The following is a 13,612-nucleotide window of genomic DNA, read 5'->3' on the forward strand; positions in this document are numbered from 1 at the left end:
CAGGATTTCATTGATATAACAGAAGTTAGCAGCAAGAATATGAAAGGAAACAAATGCAGTTTTCTCCCTGAAGGTCTTCTTCCTCAACTGACAATCAACCTTTGGAATATATACTACAAGATTATCTTGTTTTATTTTAGGAATAGCCTGACAACTGATTTTGTGAATTCAGAGTACACACGGATAGGGAGCAATTATTAATTTTATTAACATTTTCAGCACGCCAGTCTTCTAAGTGGGGAGGTTTCTCATACATGCATAAGAAACCTCAGTTTACTGAAAATCTTTTTTTTAACGTGTTTATTTATTTATTTATTTATTTGACACAGAGAGAGAGAGAAAGTGAGAGAGGGGACACAAGCAGGGGGAGTGGGAGAGAGAGAAGTAGGCTTCCCGCTGAGCAGGGCATCCGATGCGGGGCTCGATTCCAGGACCCAGGACCCAGGACCCCAGGATCACAACATGAGCTGAAGGCAGATGCTTAAAGACTGAGCCACGCAAGTGCCCCAATTTATTGAAAATCTACTGTTAAATAGTTTTTCATGAAAATGCCATATTATACAAAGCAAGTGGTTACACTGGAAAAAAAAAAAAGAGAGACAGAGAGAGGGGGCGGAGAGAAGAGAGAGAAAGAGTGTGTATGTGTGTTTTTCTTAGCTGAGTGACAAAGTAGCAGGAACTATGCTATTTCTCCAGAGTGCCAAGGTAACATCAGGCAAATTCCACACCCACTCTCTCACCACTGGATGCTTGCAATAACCTTGGGACGACTGGGAGCGGTTGCTTAGAGACCTGCACCCTAGGGAGGGACCAAAGCATCTGGTGGGATACACATCTCACTGACTTCATTATTTTTTATGGCAGGAGGCACTTATCGTTCCACATCATAATTTTCAAAGAGTTTCACGTTGGTCCCTCATGGAGACTCTGGGGCAATAATAAGAAAACAGAGTTAAGAGGAAAGACTTCATGTGTCTATCAGCCTAATACCCCAAAGAGAAATTCGTGAAATAGCAAGTAACCAGTGTTTTCACAAATTCTTCAGTTACATTCTCTCTCTCGAAAAATCAAGCATGTTTGGGACTTGAAAGCTGGTCTTTCTAGCTAGATATACAAACACTAAGCAGTGATAGTACGGTGACAAAAATAAGAATTTGAAAGAATTCTAAGGGTACAGACAGGGAGGTCTCTAACCTTGACCATAAATTCCTTCCTTCCATATAGTTCCTCACTAGAAGTAAGGAAATAGTTTTGAAGTATTTCATTATTTGAGAGTTTTTAAAAAGCCCACTGATAAACGATAGTTTGGTTTTGTTTTTTTTTTTTAAGGCGAACCATGAGCATGAAAATATCTATGTTGTCTTACAAGTACTTACTGCCAATCAGAGGAACCTGTGCATTCTCGTTTCGAGAGACCATCGAGGGCAACCCGGCTACGACACAGGCGATCCCATCAAAGAATGTGGAATGGGGGGCAGCGACAAAAATTGGGGCCTCCATGGGTCTCGCCACCTTTCCCTTCACAGTAACTATGAACCCCATTGAAAAGAACATGGCATGACCCAGAATCTTCAAAACTGGTTGACTGATTTTCCTTTGGAAAGAAATTTAAAAAAAAAAAAAAAAAGAAAGAAAGGAAGAAAAGAAAAGACACAATTAGTCTTGCTAATCTCAGCTAACAGCAGGGCTTTGCTCTAAAACACAACACAAAAACCCAAACGTGTCAGAATACTTCATTTTAAAATATGAGCTAAGAATAGCTCCCAGTTATATGAAACATTCTTTCCGCCAGGCACTATTCGAAGGACTTTAGATTTCTTTAATCCTCAGCCCAATTTTATGAAATGGGTATTATTTATTAGCACCCTTATTTTGCAGCTGGGAAACTGAGGCAGAGAGAAGCGAAATTTCCCAAGGATGTATGGCTAATAAGTGACTCCACTGACAACACACATCCCCCACTGAGAAACCCATGTGAGTACAGTCCTTCAGAGCAGACACCTTGGGAACATACATTTGGGTAATAAAGATGCTACTATCTCCCCCAAAGACTTTTGGAACTCTCATGCTGAATCTGTCCTCGGAGTAATTTTTTTTTTAAAAGCCTTATTAACTAGACCATTATAATTCTTAGACATCATCAAATATTTTAAAAGGTAAAATCGCCATCTCAATTTCTTGGAACATAGATGAACTTAATTTCAGATGTCAAACTGCTTCTTTTTTTTTTTTTTTTTTAAAGATTTTATTTATTTATTTGACAGACAGAGATCACAAGCAGGCAGAGAGGCAGGCAGAGAGAGAGAGAGAGGAGGAAGCAGGCTCCCTGCGGAGCAGAGAGCCCGATGTGGGGCTCGATCCCAGGACCCTGGGATCATGACCTGAGCCGAAGGCAGAGGCTTTAACCCACTGAGCCACCCAGGCGCCCCAAACTGCTTCTTTTTTAAAAAGAATTTCTGTCGTTAGAAAATAATTCATCGAACTTGCCCAGGTGACCTGCGCTGGACACAGGAGACAAATAAGACCCAGTCTCGGTCCTTGAGAAGCTCAACTGAGCAGGGAGACAAAAACCCACTTCTAGAAATGCAAACACAGAATAGGCATCTGAGGTTGTGAATAAGCATACAGCTTTTCATGGAAAGCAAATCGTGTGTATTTCCCATAAGACATCTAATGGGAGCCTTAAAAAATAGGCTTCCTGTCTAACTCTACAGTCTTGTCAAATGCAGTGAGGGGCTAGGAAGGTCACTGAGGAAGTTTCTCTATAAGGAGAAAATAAGACACAGAGAACCAAAGCACTTTTCCAGAGGGCATGGGGAAATGACTGTATCTCTCCTTCTTGGTCTTTCCAGTTCAGATGTCCATTTACCTAAGAATAAAAAGCTCGCCCCATTAACCGAATCTCCACACCTCCTAGTTTTGATTTATAGTGATGTAAATTCTGACAATTGCATTCTAAAATATCCCATGTTCAAAGCTGTTGGACACTTCCATTCAAATGATTTCAAAAAGGCTAAAAGTTGGGTGCTGTATAATTAACGTCAATGTTACCCGTTTGAAAATAAGTAGAGATACTTGCTTAATTGGCTAAAATAGAACTCCCCCCCCCCTAACATTTATTAAATCTGTTTTCTGGATTCTTGGACTATTCCCCCCGTCATTATAGGGCTCCATAAGCCATCAATGATAGAAACCAAAGGGGTAATTGAAAGGGATGAGCACATCATGGAAAAAACAAAAAACAAAACCCAAAAAACGAACCTCTCATAAAGTAATTTTTAGTGACATACAACCTTGAGCTCTAAAACAAAGCAGTGAAATTTGCAAGGATTGAGGTGGTATTAGTTCTCTGGGGACACTGCCAGCCTTGGATTCACTTCTGCTTCAAACCAGCCTTGGGCTGAATGTTGACATTTACTAGAACATGAACTGGATGGTGAATTGCATATTTTTAAAAGTTTCTAGAACAGTGGTTTTCAAAAATTTTTGGAGGACATTCTCCTTTGAGATTTGGATGGAAGGAATGGACCCTGCGTGCAAAGAAAAAAACGTGCACAATTTTAGAAAGTTCGACCGTGCCCTAAAACTCAGCGATGGCTTCCCATTCCAAGGAAATGCACATTTTAAAAGGCTTCACTCTCAGGATAAACCTGAGGCAACAAGTTGACTCTGCCCCAGGGGAGTGAACTTTGACCAATAACTTTGTTAATTTGTGATAAGTCTATTCTCTAACACCCCTCTAATGAGATAATGCTCAAGAAGCAGTTCCATTCTGCTTCTACGCTGATGTTTTAAAAAGCTAGGCTCTACTGATTAAGAATTAAACTATGATTAATAATAATCACTGAAGTATTCAATACACTGTAACTGACCTGCCTAATTATGCCACTGCAGAAAATATGTAGTTACTATGGAGGGACAAAAGCAAATGTCAAGACTGAGGGAGAGCAGAAGAAAGGTACTTTTCAGCTGTAGTAGTTTCAGGCCTACTACCTGGGTCTTCCAGAACAAGGGATCTATCGCTTTTCGGCAATAACTCAGAAAACAATATTTTAATACTAGGAAATTAGAGCTTCACCAAATTATCCAGAGGTGCTCAAGAAGCAATTTCTCCAAACGATGAATTAATAACCGTTTCATCTGAGAAATGGGAAATAAATGGTGACTATTGTGTTGGCATCAGTAGCTAAAGCTATCGATCGATGACTGAACTATGGTAAACTCTTCTTTATTTGATTTACCTAACATTTAGACATTATTCTTTCTTACCTCCTCCAACCAGTTATTGGATGGGTCAGCTTTTCAGGACAGCATGCAGTTGAAATGGCGGCAAATGGCCAGGCGAGTAATACAATTAATGCGACCAACAAGGCACGGATTGGAAGCAGGATAATTCCAAGAAAGAAAATCTGAAAGCGCAAAGTTAAAAAAAAAAAAAAAAGTAGATGAAGGGACAGTATTTTAATGTTCTGGCTATCAACCAGAAACACAGAAGAGCAAAGTTTTGTGTCATTTATGTGTTCATTGAAGGATGAATTGAATATTACCCCGCACCAGACATGAATCTCAGCTCAAAGAAAAATAATGTACTATATCCTGCTGTACACCACCTACAATATAGCAAAAGCAACAGTGAAGAAAACCAGGTACTATAAGAACACCTGATCTGTTTATTAAGGGAAGTGACTAGAGGATGTTGGGGAAACGCAGTATCTCACTACGCAGTCAGGGAAAGCTTCCTGGAGGAGTTGACGGCTGAATGGTCTTGAAAGGCAAGCAGAAGCTAGCAAGGTAAGAGGGGAAATTGGTTTTTGAGAGCTATCAATAGAAGGAAGAGTGTTAATGAAGGTATTAGAGTGTGAACGAGTAAGTGCATTATTTTATAGACCTGCCAGTCCTTTATAACTAACAACAGTAAGAAGATGGAGAAGGAAAAAATAAAATAAAAAACAAGTAAGAATAAGAATGAAAATTAGTAAAAATGGCCAATAATACATGAATGCTTATTATATAGTGGGTGCAAGAAGCACTTGGCATATAGGGACCCATTTGATTCCTATAACCTTAGGCTGTTTTACATATGGGAAAAGAATGGCACAGAGGAACTTAAGTGACACTGCTTAAGATCATACTTACTAAGAAGCAACACCAGGGTTTGAACCCAGCTTGGTTACAAAGCCTTTGCTCTTAATCCTATACCATGTTGACTTTTTTTTTTCTAAAAGATTTAAAAAATTTATTTGTCAGAGAGAGGGAGGGGGAGCGGCAGAGGCAGAAGGAAAAGCAGGCTCCCTGCTGAGCAAGGGCCCAATGCGGGACTCGATCCCAGGACCCTGGGATGATGACCTGAGCCAAAGACAGATGCTTAATTGACTGAGCCACCCAGGCGTCCCACCATATTGACTTTTTTCATGCATGCTAAATCATCTTTCTATTAGCCAACCACACTATTCAAACAGCGCTGTCCTTCTGCTTTTCCTGGCCCTTAATGTGAATCTGGGCATCGTCAGATAATTTATGAACACCAAAATGATCCTACTTTTCTGTCAGATGATTTAACATCTAATTTGATCTCTGTCAAATTATCTGGGTGCATGTGTGCGTGTTTGAAGTCAAAATTACATACAAGGAAATGCACAGCTCTTCAGTAGATAGCTTAGTGAGTTTTGATAAATGTGTACTCTAGTACCTACCACCACCGCAATCAAGACACAGACGATGTCTGCCCTCCAGTCATCTTGGGCTTCTTCCTACCCTCTTAGGTAACCGATGTGAGATTTCTATCACCAGAGATTAGTTTTGTCTGTTCTTGAACATCATACAAATGAATCATACATTATCCATTCTTACGTGTCTAAGCTTCTCTCGATTAACATAATGTTTCTGCAATTCAACTATGTGATTTTGTAAATGAATAATTCATTATTTTTGATTGCAGAATTTTTGACTGCGTATGGGGCAATTTATTTAGTCTTCTGTTGATCAATCTTTGGCTTGTTTCCAGTCGTGGGCTCTTATGACTGAAGCCCCTATGAACATTCTTGTACAAACCTTTTCGTGGATATGTGTTTTCCTTTCTCATCCTGGAGGGGAATTGCTGGGTTACAGACAGTTCAACTTGATAAGAAACTGCCAAAGTGCTCTCCACAGTGGTTGTAATAGTTCCAAGTGTTACTGGCAACATATGAGAATTTTGGTCGCTTGCCAACATTTGGTCTTAGTATTCTTTTTTAAAAAATCAACTTTATCAAGGCACAATTTATCTCAAATTAAAATGCATCTACTCTAAGCGTGCAGATTATGAGGGTTTTTTTTTTTTAAAGATTTTATTTATTTATTTATTTGACACAGAGAAAGAGAGATCACAAGTAGGCAGAGAAGCAGGCAGAGGAGGAAGCAGGCTCCCCGCTGAGCAGAGAGCCCGATGCGGGGCTCAATCCCAGGACCCTAGGATCATGACCTGAGCCGAAGGCAGAGGCTTAACCCACTGAGCCACCCAGGTGCCCCGCCTTTTCATTTTCTTAATGGTATCTTTTGATGAGAAGAATTTTAATTCTGATGTAGACTAATTTATCAATTTTTAGTTTTCTATGTCATTTCTAAGAAATCTTTACTTACCTCCAGGTCATGATGATATTTTATATTCTCTTCTTCTAGAAGCTGTATGGTGTTAGCTTTTTTCAGTCTATGATCCATGTTAAATTACTTTCTGTATGTGGTATGCGCTAGGGATCGAGGTTAGTTTTCATCCATAGCCTCTATCTGATTGTCCCAACACCATTTGTTGAAAAGACTTGATAACTCGATAACGAATTTTCTTGACAACTTTATCAAAAATCAATCAAACACATATGTGTGGGTTCTCCATTATGTTTCGTTGCTTGGTTCATCTACTCTTCTGTCTATACCCCATTCTCAACTCTGCAGTTTTTTTTTGTTTGTTTTTTTTTTTACATAAGTCTTGAAATCAGGTACTGTGTTCTGCAGCGTTTTCTTCTTCAAACTTTTTTGGGGCTACTCTAGTTCCTTTGCATTTTCACATATATTTCAGAATTAATTTGTCAGTTTCTACCCAAACAAAAAAGTCTATTGGGATTTTTATTAGGGTTTCAGTGAACCTATAGGTCAATTTGGGAGGAATTATCACCATGATAATATTAACTCTTCCAATTTACAAACATAACACATCTCTCCAGTTATATAAAGTTTCATTAATTCCTCACAACAGTGTTTTGTTGTTTTCAATGGTTTTGGTTAAATATATTCCCAGTTGTTTAATGTTATTTTATTGCTATTATAAACAAGATAATTTAATTTTACATGGCAATTGTTTGCTACTAGTATATAGACATGTAACTGATTTTAAGTTTTAATCTTATGTCCTACAACCTAGTCAAGTTCAGTCACTACTTCTAGCTGTTAGCCACTTTGTAGGTTCTTTAGAATGTTCTACATATACAAACATGATATCTGTGAAATAAATATAATTTTTCCTTTCTTTTTGTATTTTTAATTTTTTTAAATTTTATTTTAAATTCTAGTTAGGGGAACATTACAGTGTCCTCCTAGTTTCAGATGTGCAATATAGTGATTCAACAATTCCATACATCACCCAGTGCTCATCAGGAAGAGTGCCTTCCTTACTCCCCATCACCTATCTTACCAATCCCCCCATCCACTTCCCCGTTGGTAACAACTATCAGTTTGTTCTCTATGGTTCTGAGTCTGTTTCTCAGTTTGTCTCTCTCTTTTCCCCTTTGCTTATTTTGTTATTTGTCTGTTTCTTAAATTCCACATATGAGAGAAATCATAAGGTATTTGATTTTCTCTGACTGAGAAAATTCACTTTCTTTTCTCATCTCTCCATCTTGTAATTCTTCTCTTATTTCATTGCACTGGCTAGGACCCCCAGTTTAATGTTGAACAGAAGTGTAACCCTTTCTTATATTTTTTCAGATGCTGTTATCAAGGTAATGCTAGCCACATATTTTTTACACACTGTCTTCATTTTCATTCATCTCAAAGTATTTACAAATATTTCTTATGATTTCTTCTTTGAATCACTGATTATTTAGCAGTAATTTAATTTCCAATTATTTGTGAATTTCCTAAATTTCTTATTTTTTTTTAAGATTTTATTTATTTATTTGATAGACAGAGATCACAGGTAGGCAGAGAGGCAGGGAGAGAGAGAGGAGGAAGCAGGCTCCCTGCCAAGCAGAGAGCCCCATGTGGGGCCTGATCCCAGGACCCCGGGCTCATGACCTGAGCCGAAGGCAGAGGCTTTAACCCACTGAGCCACCCAGGTGTCCCAATTTCTTATTTTTTCCTAATTGCAATCCATTGTGGTTGGATGACATATATTATATTATTGTAATCCTCCTACATTTATTGAAACCTGTTTTATAGCCTACTATAATTGTCTTAGAGAATATTCCTTGGGCACTTGAGAAAATGTGTTTTCTGCTATTGCTGGATGGGCTGCTCTCTTTATATATTTCTTAGTTGAGTGTTGTTCAAGACTTTTTCTTGTTTATATTTTGTTTCATTGTTCTACCACTACTCACAGTGGGGAACTGAAGTCTCTAACTACTATTGTTGAATTGTGTATTTTCTGCTTCAATTTATTTTGCTTTGTGTATTTGGTGCTCTGTTGTTAGGTGCATATATAGCTCTAATTGTTTTCTTGATGATGTAACCCTTTTATCATTGTAACGTGTCTTCCTTTATCTCTAGTAACAATGTCTGTCTTAAGGTCTTTTTTATTTAATATTAATATGGCCCCTCCAGTTCTCTCTTGGTTATTGTTTGCATGGTGTATCTTTTCTATTCTTTTACTTTCAACCTATTTGGGTCTTTGAATCTGAAGTGTGTCTTTTTATATAGTATAGAGTTGGATTGTATATTTTTATCAATTCTTCCATCTCTCACTTCCATTTATATTTAATGTAATTAATGGTAAGATTTACATCTGCTCTTTTGCTACTTACTTTCTACATATCTATGTCTTTTTCATTTCTCTATTTCTCCATTATTACCTTCTTTTATGTTAAGTAATATTTTCTAGTGTACCATCTTAATTCCCTTGTCACTTCTTTTAAAATTAATTTTCTTAGTGGTTGCCCTAAGTGTTCCCAACTTCATTTACAGTAATCTAGCTTGGATTAATACCAACTAATTATAATAGGATGTAAAAATTGTGCTCTAATAGCTCAACTGTATTTCCTCCTTCCTCCTGTTTGCTAATTTTGTCATATAAATTACATCTTATACATTGTATATCTATCAACACAGATTTCTAAACATTGCTTTGTGTAATTGTCTTTTTAAAAAAGATTTATTTATTTTAGAGAGAGAGCATATGTGTGCACATGAGTCAGGGGAGGGGCAGAGGGAGAGGAGAGAAGCAGATTCCCCACTGAGTGTGGAGCCTAATACAGAACTTGATCCCAGAATCCTGAGATCATGGCCTGAGCTGAAATCAAGAGTTGGATCCTTAACTGACTGAGCCACCTAGGTGCCCCTATGTAGTTGTCCTTTAAGTCATGGAAGACAGGGGTGCCTGGGTGGTTCAATGGGTTAAAGCCTCTGCCTTCAGCTTGGGTCATGATCCCAGGGTCCTGGGATCAAGCTCCGCATCAGGCTCTCTGCTCAGCAGGGAGCCTGCTTCCCCCTCTCTCTCTGCCTACTTGTGACCTCTGTCTGTCAAATAAATAAATTAATTAGTTTAAAAAAAGATCACATAGAAGACAAAAGATTTACAAATAAAAATTATATTTATGGTGTCTTTTATATTTATACATGTAGTTATCTTTACCAGTATTTTAATTTCTTCATGTGGATTGGAGTTATTCTCTAGTGTCATTTCAACCAAAGGTCTCCCTGCAGTATCTCTTTCAGAGCGTGTGTACCAGTGACAAATTCTGTTTTTGTTAATTTCTCCTCTATTTTTGAAGGATAGTTTTTCTGACTATATAAATCCTGGTTGACAATATTCTACTTTCAGCACTTTGAGTATTATCATCCTATTGCCTTCTAGCCTCCATGGTTCCTGATGAACAATCAGACATCACTCTTATTCAGGATCCCTTTCTGTATGATGAATTACTTCTCTCTTTCTGCTTTCAAGAGTCTCTTTCTTTCTTTGCCTTTTAACAGTTTGATTATGATATGTATAGATACAGATATCTTTGAGTTTATTATACTTAGAAGTCATTGAACTTTTTGAATGTGTTAATATTTTTCACTAAATTTGGCAAGTTTTCAGCCATTTTTTCTTCAAAAATTCTTTGCCTCCTTCTGTGGCTCCCATTCTGCTTATGTTGATACACTTGATAATACCTTACAGGTCTCTGAGGTTCTGTTCACTTTTCTTCAACTTTTTTTCTTTCTGTTCCTCAGATCAATTAATCTCAATTGAACTATCTTTAAATTTGCTGATTCTTCTGTCTGCTCAAGTCTGCTGTTGAGTCCCTCTAGTGAATTTTTCATTTCAGTTATTGTACTTCTTTTTGGTTCTTTTTAAAATAATTTAAATAATTTCTATCTCTATTGATCATCTCTATTTGGTGATTCACTGTCTCATATTTTCCTTTGGTTCTTTTCACATTTTTTTTTCTTTTAGTTATTTGAACATATTTAAAATATCTGACTTAAAGTTTTTGGATAGTAGGTCCAACATCTGGGATCCCTTGGAGATAGTTTTTATTGACTGCTATTATGGGACATACTTTATTGTTTGTTGCATATTTTGCAATTTTTTTGTTGAAAACCAAACATTTTAAATAATGTAACAACTCTGAAAATCAGATTCTCTTCCATCACCAAGGTGCATTGTTATTGCTATCTGTTGTTGTTATTTGCTTGTTCAGTAACTGTTATGATGTAATTCTATAAAGGATGTATTCTTTGTCATGTGTCCTGTGTGGCTACTGAAGTCTCTGACCAATTAGTTTGGGAGTCAGCTAATATTAGATAAGATTTCCTTCAGTGCCTGGAATCAGTAAGTTCCTCAATGTTTGTGAAGAGTCTCTGTGCACATGTTGGAACACACCTTCAACACACAGCCAAGTGGAAGTCCACAGCTCTGCCTTAGCTTTTACCTCCTCTTTGTACAAAGCTTGATGGTTAGCTAGAGATGAGAGCTTGGGATAGTCTCTGTTGTTGTTGTTGTTGTTGTTTTCAGGTCACCCGTGCATAGCCCTGGGAATACACACAGACCTATACAGGTAGATACCCTTCTAGATTCCCATGAATATGTCAAACCCCTATGGGCATCTCATTCCCTTGCTGCTTCTTGCAAGCTGTTTGGTTAAGCCTATTGTTTGCTCTAATCATTAGTCACTGCCTTGGGTAGCTGTCACATTAAGCAATTGCCTCTGATTGTTTTGGCAAACACCCCCAGAGAAAAGACTGCAGCGGGTGACCTCCAAGGCAGGTCAAATAAGCCTTGCAAATAGCCTTGCAAATGACCTAGAAATAATCTTTACTGCAAGAAAGGACCATGGCATAGATCCTGAAGATAGAGTTAGAATGCCGTTATAGTATATTCACATAAGCTAACTCACATTCAAAATGTGAATGAACACCTTAATTGAGTTGTCAAATATTGGGCTAATTTTTTGTGTGCCATTTCCAGATCTGCAACGAATAATAGTATTTAACAGTAAATAAACCAACTTTGATTAACTCTTTGACAAAATAAGAGGATTCCCCATCATATTCCCATTTGGTAATGCATCATCTTTGGAGGGAGGCCTTGTTTCAACACTCTATTAATGTAATCTTCTTCTCTGGATTTTCTTCATAGGCAGAGTTCTTGTTTCTCTTGTCCACTGCTATATCTCCAGAAATTAGCATTGTGCCTGGTACACAATGATATTTAACAAATACTTTTGGTATGATAAATGACCCACGATTACTACGAAACACTTATTTCAATTCCATATTCTATTGAGGAAATGAAAGCTAGGCTACTTGTTTCCATGCCACTAAGCGGCAGGACCTTAAATTGTAAAAAAGAGAAGTGGAAGGGCAAAGCTAAGTCCTACAATGAGATACAAAAGTGACAACAGCCCTTAAGCAAGATATTGATCATTATACAAGATTAAATTTAGTCTGAATTGATCATAGTAAGTCATACTTAAGTGAAAGCATATCGATCTTTTAAACTTGACAATACAGACAATACTGTTTTTCAATCATGTCTGGTTAAATCTTCCCTTTGCCTAGACTGTTCAAGCTATTGTTGTAGCCATCTCTGGTCTACATTTTTAATTAAAAACAAAACAACACAAAACAAAAAAACCTAGACCTATTCAATTCCATTTAATACAAACTGTAAATTTTAAATACAGTATTAAGATTTGTAGGCAACATAGTATAGCATAACTATCAATATTAAAATCACCAAACAGTCCAGATTCTTTCACACATTTTCTCACTTAATTTTAACCCTTCTTTGGTGTAAGACTATTTCAATTTAATAAATAAGAAAAGTGAAGTTCAAAGAAGTTAAGTGATTGGCCAAAGTCATATAATGAACTGATAAACTGCACAGCCTGAGCAGGTTTCCTGACTTAAGACTAGTGATCTTTCCATTATACTACAGCTCTCGTACAGCTATGCCAAAGTGCTCTCCAAATAGTAACAGGCCATGCTATTAAAAAAAAAAAAGAAGAAAAGAAAAATAAAACCAACACCAACAATTAGTCTCTTTATAAATATACCACTTTGGTCCTCTCTCCAAAATATGAAGCCAAATAGACATATTTACATTTAAGAATGACTACTTTGACCAAATCAGACTAAAATTAATCTTGAGTGATAGTCCATGTATTTAGAAATGTTTCAGAAGTTTTAAGATACTAAGGGGGGCATCTGTCCATTTAAAGACATGAAGATTAAATTTTTAAACATTTAGTTTCTTTACAAAGAGGTATTACTACATTATCTTCCTCTTCCTCTCTCACACCCTTCTGCAACAGACACCCATTTACCATTACTCTTACCCACTGCGGGGGACAAGTCTCAGTGCATATAAGTGGGCTATGCAAAAATAACACGATTTCCAATCTGAAGTAAAGAAATACGTGAGATGGACAGGAAAACATCAAAACCTCTTTTTTCATGCAGAGCACACAGGACACTCTATCTTGTTCTTTGATCGCTAACTGCACCAAAGAGGAAGTCCACAGACCGAATTGTAACTGCTAATGGTAAAAGAGCGTTTTACAAGAAAAAGGAAAGAAAAGGAAACTTCCTTTTTGTATTCAGCAGTTTTTAACAGTGGAAGAAAGTTTGGAGAAGTGTTGAATCTAGAAGCTTTTGAGTGAAGACTGATTCAGTACCGAATCAGTGTGAAGACTTCTGAACACCTTAAGTTGACCCACATTATCCCTTTTCCTAGACTCTGATTGCCTATCCTTGCTGCTCCTCAGCTAGATCATCCCAGCCTTACTTATTCTAATTCCAGGCCTGGGTTCTCTGCCTTCTCCTTCACTCTTCACCTCCTAGACTGACTCCACTCCTTCCCTAAGGTAGAAGAAAAAAAAGAAAAGAAAAAAGAAAGAAAGAAAATACTTTCCCAAGCCCACTCTCCTGTAGATTGCCC

General features: G+C 37.4%; 1 protein-coding gene across 1 annotated transcript in view; it reads right to left on the reverse strand.

The window, feature by feature from the left end:
* The window catches only part of LPCAT2 (lysophosphatidylcholine acyltransferase 2), a 66,614-nt gene that overhangs the window by 52,096 nt on the left and 906 nt on the right, over positions 1-13,612 (reverse strand). Inside the window, exons 2-3 of the mRNA XM_047711558.1 lie at positions 4,270-4,409; positions 1,377-1,594 (exon numbers count right to left, since the gene is read on the reverse strand). Coding sequence (XP_047567514.1) covers positions 1,377-1,594; positions 4,270-4,409 — 358 coding nt within the window. The remainder of the gene's footprint in view (positions 1-1,376; positions 1,595-4,269; positions 4,410-13,612) is intronic.

Source organism: Lutra lutra, chromosome 17 (assembly GCF_902655055.1).
Source record: "Lutra lutra chromosome 17, mLutLut1.2, whole genome shotgun sequence".
In the NCBI taxonomy this organism is placed as follows: Eukaryota; Metazoa; Chordata; class Mammalia; order Carnivora; family Mustelidae; genus Lutra; species Lutra lutra.